The sequence below is a fragment of the Oncorhynchus clarkii genome, chromosome 15 (genome assembly GCF_045791955.1).
Source record: "Oncorhynchus clarkii lewisi isolate Uvic-CL-2024 chromosome 15, UVic_Ocla_1.0, whole genome shotgun sequence".
Classification (NCBI taxonomy): Eukaryota; Metazoa; Chordata; class Actinopteri; order Salmoniformes; family Salmonidae; genus Oncorhynchus; species Oncorhynchus clarkii.
This window is the reverse complement of record NC_092161.1, coordinates 26,181,764-26,190,694: the sequence shown is the minus strand read 5'-3', so window position 1 is coordinate 26,190,694 and position 8,931 is coordinate 26,181,764. Positions and strand designations below refer to the sequence as shown.

The window sequence follows — 8,931 nt, the reverse complement described above, 5'->3', positions numbered from 1 at the left end:
ATATACTGCACTCGATACCATCTACTGCATCTTGCCTATGCCGTTATGTACCATCACTCATTCATATATTTAATTACATATTCTTTATCCCTTTACACTTGTGTGTATAAGGTAGTAGTTTTGGAATTGTTAGGTTAGATTACTCGTTGGTTATTACAGCATTGTCGGAACTAGAATCACAAGCATTTCGCTACACTCGCATTAACATCTGCTAACCATGTGTATGTGACAAATAAATTTGATTTGATAAAAGACAGCAGTTAATAAGCTATTTAATACAGTAACAAGCAGAATTGAGTCTTTCATAGATATGGTAGCAGTTGAAGTGCTATGCATGTCCTTATACAGTATACATTACAATATAATACAAAAAGATCTTGGGCCACTGGTACATTGCATTGGTGATGCATTGACACGTAGAGCAAGCCAATAGTCCCCAAACGCAACCATCCGGTCCTAATTCGCCAAATGAACACAACAGTGACCACATGGAGGGAACTACAGAACCAGTACAAAACCAAATAGAAGTTGATAACATGCTTTGCCAGCTAAAGAGTTTATATTCACACAGCGCTTGGACACAGACACACACGCGGGTATTGATCAAAGCACACAGGAGCAAAGCATCAACACTGAAGTGCAAATAGCAGGACATAATGCGCTCAGCCTCGGGAATGACTTTGAGTAACAGTCCATGTACCCAGACAATGCTGACTGTGCCAATGCTGCTTAACTCATTTTTTTCCCCCGTTTTTTTTTTAAAGATAGTAAGGTACTACAGCAGCCATCTTAAAATCAAGGTTCTGTCTGAGAACTGCAGGTTTGGGGAAGCATGCAGGCTGACAGGACAATGTTTTCAGGACCACAAATACCTATTGTAGATCAAATGCATAATGGATAATGAATTACATCCACTGTGTCTACAGGGAGCATTTACAACCTTACTGTAAGCACTAGGTAAACATGATGAAACAGCAGTATATAGGGTTACCGTATGAAAACGTCACAGTTTGACATAGCATCACCCTATAGTGCATCTTATCCTTAAAGGACAAGACAGACCAACACGAATGTCGGCCGTGCGCAGTAGATCACCTGCTGGGTGTCAACGAACGGTGTCGATTCAACATGTAGAACCGTAGGGAAATAAAAAGAAAAGGAAGGCTAATGTTCTGTGGTCAGAGGCGTTAGGACTGCCACCAGCGTGTAGGTAGGTATGTCTTGTCCTTTCGTTGGAACTTTGGTTAGCAGTCCTTAGGTCCAAATTTGAATTGTGGGAAGGTTTTGTAATTGGAATTTTTTTTTTTTGAATGCCTGCTTTTGAAATTCTTATAAACACTAATCCATATAACCGTGTTTACCTTTATACAGTATAAGGCCTGTTGTCGATGATTCAAGACATACTTTACACATATGCATGTTTTACTTTACATATGCATGTTTTACTTTACATATGCATGTTTTACTATACATATGCATGTTTTACTATACATATGCATGTACTCCAACAAGTGTTTAATGTTTACACATTTTACGTTTCTTTATCATGTAGATATTTCATAGTGTTTCTGGATGTCTTCATGAGTGACATTAGTGCTATGACATCTGGCATGATAATGAATAAAAAATAATTAAATTGTATTAACTTACTGTTAATAAATAAGCAAATGCATAATACATGATGATTTATAGGTTACTATTGATTTACAAATGGTTCAAAAATATCAATAATGATATTATACTTTCACATAAATGCACTGTAAGATGCTATGTTCAATACATCACAAAGCGTTTATCAAATACCTATATAGTATTTATATTTATTTAGTGCTTATGGATGGGGTTATGAATGCCTTTTGTAGCTAGTTCCGCTAATCATGACCTAATAAAGCTTGAGTCCTTTCAAACATGGGAGACTTTCTGAGACTCTCGTGCATGTTTGATGCTATACAGCCATTTGATAACGCGTGCATTGCGCTCGACGGCAGATATTCCGTAGGGGACGCGCTCAGCCGAGTCCGCGTCGTCTGTCAGGTTGTCGTTGCTATGCAGCGATCGCTCGCAGTCGGAGCTGATCATGCTGGCGCTGCGGAAGTTGAGGGAGAGGAGGTCGGAGTTGGCCCGGGCAAAGCTCTCCACCACACCGAGGCCCTCCAGCTCCCCGGGGTCCAGCCCACAGTAGTTAAAGAAGCGCTCCACGTCAGCGCCTGCCCGGGCATAGCGCTCACTCAGGTCAGATTTGGACCGGTTCAGGGATGGTCTCCGGGGAACAGAGGCATGGGGTTTGGGTGGCGGGGGCGGGCCAGAGCCACCGCTAATGCCGGGTTTCACACGGAGGGGCAAGCGCAAGTCTGAGGAGCTGAGTGAGAGGTGCAGCAGGCCCTCGACAGGCCGCTCCTGCAGGAGGCTGGCGCTCAGGTTGAGGTTGGCACCCTGCGTGGGGAACACCCGCAGCGACTCAGCAAAGGAGCGGCGGTGAAGCTCGCTGGACCGGGAGCGCTGTGGGGCCCAGCTCCTCGCCCCATTCCCCTGGCCCGCCATGCAACTCTCTGAACTGTTGAGAAGATTCCGCAGGATCTCTAAATTGAGGTTGGCACGCTTGGCTTGGCCCACATCAGATTTACCGTTGTTTTTGTTGGAGGCTTTGAGGGCAGGGCTGCTGCCAGCTCTCTTGGGACCATATGCAGGGCCACCAGGGGGTCCAGGAGGGCTGGGCATGAGTAGAGCAGCCGTCACAGGCTCCTGCTTGGCGTTGATCACCTCTTGGCTCTTCACGTACTTGGCCTTGTCCGCCTCCAGCCTCTCCACGGCGCTCATACGATGGGGTTGGTGCTGCTCTGCGGCCTGCCTGCGGAAGTATTCAGGCCCCTTGTTGAGGATCCGCAATGGCACCACGCCGGGTTGAGCCGGGCCGGCTGTGGCAGCAGGTAGGGTGACATCCTTGCCCACGCCTTCTGACTGAAGCATCTCCGTGGGCATGTCAGAGATTTTCTCCCCCGCCACAGTCGTGCTGGATTTGGTGGTACTACGCACCACTCACAGCACTGCCTCAGAATAACAGACATCCAGCCGGAGGAATGCCCTGCTGCTGCTGCTGTTGCTGCAACCTGCGTCTGGCCAGTATCGATAACACAGCCTCATTGCACCTCCCAGCAGGTAGCACCGGCCCTGTATTGCCTCCCGTCTATATACAAATCTATATTTATCTATATCTTTTGTGCTAAATCTATGACTCTCCCTGTATCTATCCCTCTCTCTCTCTCTACATCCTGAAATATCTCTCTCTATTTTTTTCTGGCTGTGCGCAGTCTCGGTCTGGGTCTCTGAGCAGACGTGGGTAATGGAGCCTGTGGCGTTGGTCTTCTTCTCCCAATCCAGTGGATTCTTCCAATGCAGAGATGGATGCAGCTTTCTCCCCCAGTCCTTTGTGCTGCTCAGCCTAGGCAGCGACCTGAAACCCAGCACAGCCTCCACAGCCAATCATGTCACAGGAGAGTTGACATCACTGTTCTAGCAACAACAGGAAGAGAGGGCAAGGTAGGCTTGTGGTTGGCTGTTAAAGCAAAAACTACGATCCGATTGGTTGATCAAGCACCAAGGGGAGGGCTGGGTAAAGGAGTTTCTGTAATAACATGTGGGAAGGTATTATACGGTGGAGCACTACTGATTCTTCAGAGAGGTGAATAGGATTTTCCAGAGTGGAATAAAATGTTTCACATTGAAACATTAATTCCACTATGGTGATGATACTGTCCACATATACTGAATTTATTCCAATCCATACCACAATATGAATTCAGGGAAAACCCTCATGGAAAAAAACACGTGAATTTAATATGATTTTATGGGGGTAGCAGGTAGCCTAGTGGTTAGAGTGGTGTGCCAGTGATTGAAAGGTTGCTGGATCAAATCCCAGACCTGAAAAGGTAAAAATCTCTTGTTCTGCCCCTGAACAAGGCAGTTATCACACTGTTTCCTGTCATTGTAAATAAGAATTTGTTCATAACTGACTTGCATAGTTAAATAAAGATTACTTTTTTTATATCAACTTATGATGTAATAGGATCTCATGTGAAATAAATGTGGCAACATGGGGATGCAAAATTTCAACATGTGAACATGTGACAACATTTGAGTACATGTGAAAATCCAGGTGTCAAATGTCATTCAGAATATTTTACTTTAAAATGCATAATTTACATTATTTCAATTTTAACAGTCCCCCTGCTTTGATAGGTGGGTGCAATGTACTGGTGGGGACATTAGCATATTTGGGGACGTGGTCAAATATATTTGTGCCTACCGTCAGTGGCAGTGTTGTAGCATTTGAACTGTCTGATAGTTAATGTTGTTGGAAGTTGAGTGTCTCTTTTGACATGGTCTATTTGACTAATTCTGTTAGAGCATGTGGCACTGATGAGCGCCACTCTAAAAAAGGTATTGACTGTTGTCCGGTAGTTTCACTACTGGAATTTGTCTTTCCCTATCTGGAAACCATATGTCAGTAAATGATTGTAAAATTCACAGTAACATACCAGTAACCTATTGTGCCTTCTCTGACTCTTCTGTTGACAACAAGCAACCTTACTTGCTAATTGGCAGCCTATCAGAATATTGCAGGCAATGGCTTTTAACTAGCTCTTTTTGGTCTCCCAAGAGTGGGAATGGCTTCCCAGTTAATATGGTCTGTTGTGTTCTGTTTATAATTCTGTGCTTGTGGGCTGTCAGTTCTCCAGCCTGACATGACTGTATGTGATACCAAATAACTGTATAATATTGAATTAATACAGTACCTAGTCTACCATGTCATTGTACTACGCCCTTCCCTACTGCACATCAGACAAACAACTAATCATTAACTTCACGTCAGCTTTCTGTAAACCAGTAGACATTAAACTGCACACTACTCTCTTAACAATACAGCTCCTGAGTGTCATAGGTTCTTATAAAGATTTCAGAATTAACCGTGTCAGAAGGGGTGTTTAACAACTTTTATTAACATGATGATTAACCACTTAAACACATACAACATTTCCAATGATGGTTGCCACAAAAACAACATATTTTACACTACGCCCCCAAATATGCTAATGAGTCCGAGCCAGCACATTGTTCCCACCTACATTTCAGTGCTGTAATAATTGTACCTTATACTGAATATGTTGTGTAGAAAAATATAAACCCAACATGTAAAGTGTTGGTCCCATGTTTCATGAGCTGAAAAAAATCTAATATTTCTGTCTGTAATAAAGCCATTTTGTGGGGAAAAACTCATTCTGATTGGTTGGTCCTGGCTCCCCAGTGGGTGGGCCTGGCTGCCAAGTGGGTGGGCCTATTGGTTGCTCCCATCCATGGGTGCTCCCATGCCCAGTCATCTGAAGTCCATAGATTAGGGACTAATTCATTTTTTTTTCAATTGAATGATTTCCTTATATGAACTGTAACTCGGTAAAATCTTAGAAATTGTCCCATGTTGCATTTCTATTTTTGTTAAGTATAGATTAGCCACACATGTACTCTAAAAGGCACCGACCAGTACTGTGTGAATTCCTATTTGTACCTCTGAAGGTACCTTATGTGTACCTTTTGACCTTTTTGTAAACCAGGGACAACATTGTACTGTAACCATACTCTTATTTTCAAGAGTGTGTGGATATATGTTCTTGGTAACAAATAAGTATCGGATGTCAATGCTGAGACATTGAGGCACTCCAGACGAAATCATATGAAAACGTGTTTTTGGAACATGTCACGCCCTGACCATCGGAGCCGCCCCCCGATAGGGGGGGGGGGGGGGTACTGTCACGCCTGACCATAGAGAGCTGTTTATTCTCTATGTTGGTTGGGGTGTGATAGTGACTAGGGTGGGTCATTCTGGTTGATTAATGGTTTATGTTGACCTGGTATGGTCCCCCATCAGAGACAGCTGTTTATCGTTGTCTCTGATTGGGGATCATATTTAGGTAGCCATTTTCCCCATTGTGTTTGTGGGATCTTGTCTACAGTTAGTTGCCTGTGTGCACACCAGTAGCGTTTCGTTTGGTAGTTTGTTGTTTTTGTTCGGTGTTCATTTATTAAAGGATAATGTACGCCTACCACGCTGCACCTTGGTCCATTCCTTATAACGATTGTGACAGAAGATCCCACCAACAACGGACCAAGCAGCGTGCCCGGGAGGTAATGGCATCCTTGTCTGTGGCGGGGATTAGGGAGAGAACATTCTGGACTTGGGACGACATAATGGCAGGAGAGAAGAGCCTGCCATGGAGGCAGGCAGAAGCAGCGAAGGAGGGACAGCGACGAAGTCGGGGAGGTAGGCCACAGGAACCCCAAGACATTTTTTGGGGGGCACATGGTGCAGTCGGCGGAGCCGAGGAGTGAACCAGAGCCAGTCTGGGAGAAGGAGAATTTGGAGGAGAGAGAAATGGGAGAGTTGTTGAGTTGGTGGAGGATGCATGGATTTGGAATAAAGGAACGTGTTGTCAGTTTGGTGCCACCTGAGTCAGGTACTCGTCATGAGAGATGTGTGTTAAAGTTCCGGAACAATTGATGCCGGCTATACACACCAGGTCTCCAGTGCATCTTCACAACCCAGTGCGTCCTGTGCCAACTCCTCGCACTCTCCCTCAAGTGCGCTTTCCCAGGCAGGTGTGTCCTGTTCCTGCTCCTCGCACTCGCCCTGAGGTGCCTGTCAGCAGCCCGGTGCCACCTGTACCGGTCCCACGCATCAGGCCTCCAGTGCGCCTCCACAGTCCAGTACGTCCTGTGCCTCCTCCCCGCACTCACCCTGAGGTGCGTGTCATCAGCCCGGTGCCACCTGTACCGGTCCCACGCATCAGGTCTCCAGTGCGCCTCCACAGTCCAATACGTCCTGTGCCTCCTCCCCGCACTCACCCTGAGGTGCATGTCATCAGCCCGGTGCCACCTGTACCGGTCCCACGCATCAGGCCTTCAGTGCGCCTCCACAGTCATCTCCTGAGACGGTCTGCGGTCCGGAACCTCCTGAGACGGTCTGCGGTCCGGAGCCTTTAGCAGGGGTCCTCAGTCCGGAGCCTCCTGCGACGATCTACGGTCCGGTTCCTCCGGCGACGATACACGGTCCGGTTCCTCCTGCGACAATCCCCGCACCAGAGCCGCCATGGAGGAAGACGTCATATCTGCGAGCGGAGTGGGTACTTTGCCCCGCACCGGAGCCGCCACACGAAGGTAGATGCCCAACCGGACCCTCCCCTATCGAGTCAGGTTTTGCAGTCGGAGTCCGCACCTTTTGGGGGGGGGTACTGTCACGTCTGACCATAGAGAGCTGTTTATTCTCTATGTTGGTTGGGGCGTGATAGTGACTAGGGTGGATCATCTACGTGATTAATGGTTTATGTTGGCCTGGTATGGTTCCCAATCAGAAACAGCTGTTTATCGTTGTCTCTGATTGGGGATCATATTTAGGTAGCCATTTTCCCCATTGTGTTTGTGGGATCTTGTCTACAGTTAGTTGCCTGTGTGCACACCAGTAGCTTCACGCTTTGGTTGGTAGACTGTTGTTTTTGTTCTGTGTTCATTTATTAAAAGATAATGTACGCCTACCATGCTACACCATGGTCCATTCCTTATAACGATTGTGACAGAACACTTCACATTGTGACATTCATTACCTATAATGCATCTCTGCACTTAGAGTGCCATCTTATTAGTTATCAAATAATTGGACTATTCTCACGTCATTTGATTTAATTGACTTATTTCACCAATTTGAGGGTTTTCTGTATAGTTGTCTAATGTTGGTGGGGTATATTATTCAATGTTACTCATTTTTATCAAGTTTCTTTTTAACAAAGCTGAGATTCACTTTTAATTCCAAAGTGTAAGAATACAGGTGAAATAAGTTGTTAGCACAGGCGTGGTGGCGTAGCAGAAAGATCGAAATGCTGTGAACCAAGAGGTTGTAAATTCAAATCTGAGGTAAGACACGTTGAGTAATAAACATATGTTGAAAACACTGCATGATAAAAGCACTCTGTGTATCACAATGACTTATTTTTGTTTTCACATATGACTTTAATTCCAAAACCACATGTTTTCACGTGAAATCCTGTGTTTTTTCTGTAAGGGAATAATCAATATGGATGGGGTTTTTTTTAAATAAAAAAAACATTTTAAATACCCAAAACAACCCCAAACCTCTATGTATTGTTCATAAAAAAATATGTATTAACACAAATATAATAAAACAAAGGCCTTCCCCTTCCAACACAGACATACTATTGTACTGAAGCATGTTCAAAACTGACTGAATATTAGCTCCTGTGTTTGTCCTGTTGCCATGGTTAGAGAGGATGGATAGTTGGATACCGAGATGGCCATGCAAGGCCAGTCTGGTCTACTTATTGCCCCACCCAACGGATCGGCGGGGTAGTGGCGGGGCAGGTGGAGAGAGCGGGGAGGTCAAAATAAGTAGACCAGTGCTCACATGAGAGAGAGGGAACGCCCACTTACACAGAAAGGAATCTTTATCATTATTTCCAATGGTAAACTGCCTGAGTAAGACATCTTCATTTATCCACCATCTTTGGTTGGATACCTATTCCAATTTAATGACAGCCCTTATAAATGTATTTCTCATATGTTACCAATGGGTGGCGACAACATACCAGGTTCTACACAGAATGTAGTGCTGCAGATGGATTAAGTGCCCTGCACAAAGCCACAATTGAGTTACTTTGCCTGAGACCTGAATACTTGCATTAGGTCTTCAAGCTCAGTCTGCAGGCTTTCTCAGGCAGCATATAGGCTTGTGGTGCAAGGGGAGACCCAGGATCTAAGCCAGACAGTAACACCAGTAACCATCCGGCTCACTTCTGACAGATTTGTCTTGTCAGCCCTGTGATTCGAACCAGCTGCCGATAAATTACTGTAAAAGTCACAGTTGCCCCTATG

At 45.2% G+C, this 8,931-nt stretch overlaps 1 protein-coding gene across 1 annotated transcript; it reads right to left on the bottom strand.

Annotated features, from left to right (window-relative positions):
- Positions 1-1,593: 1,593 nt before the first annotated feature.
- Positions 1,594-3,383, bottom strand: LOC139366756 (protein FAM110B-like). The gene has a single exon (XM_071104457.1). The coding sequence runs from the start codon at positions 2,977-2,979 to the stop codon at positions 1,903-1,905; it is 1,077 nt and encodes a 358-aa protein (XP_070960558.1). The 5' UTR covers positions 2,980-3,383; the 3' UTR covers positions 1,594-1,902.
- Between the last annotated feature and the right edge of the window lie 5,548 nt (positions 3,384-8,931).

Bases quoted from the DNA above. Each gene is read 5' to 3' on its own strand.
- LOC139366756 (XM_071104457.1), bottom strand. From the start codon at position 2,979: ATGCCCACGGAGATGCTTCAGTCAGAAGGCGTGGGCAAGGATGTCACC.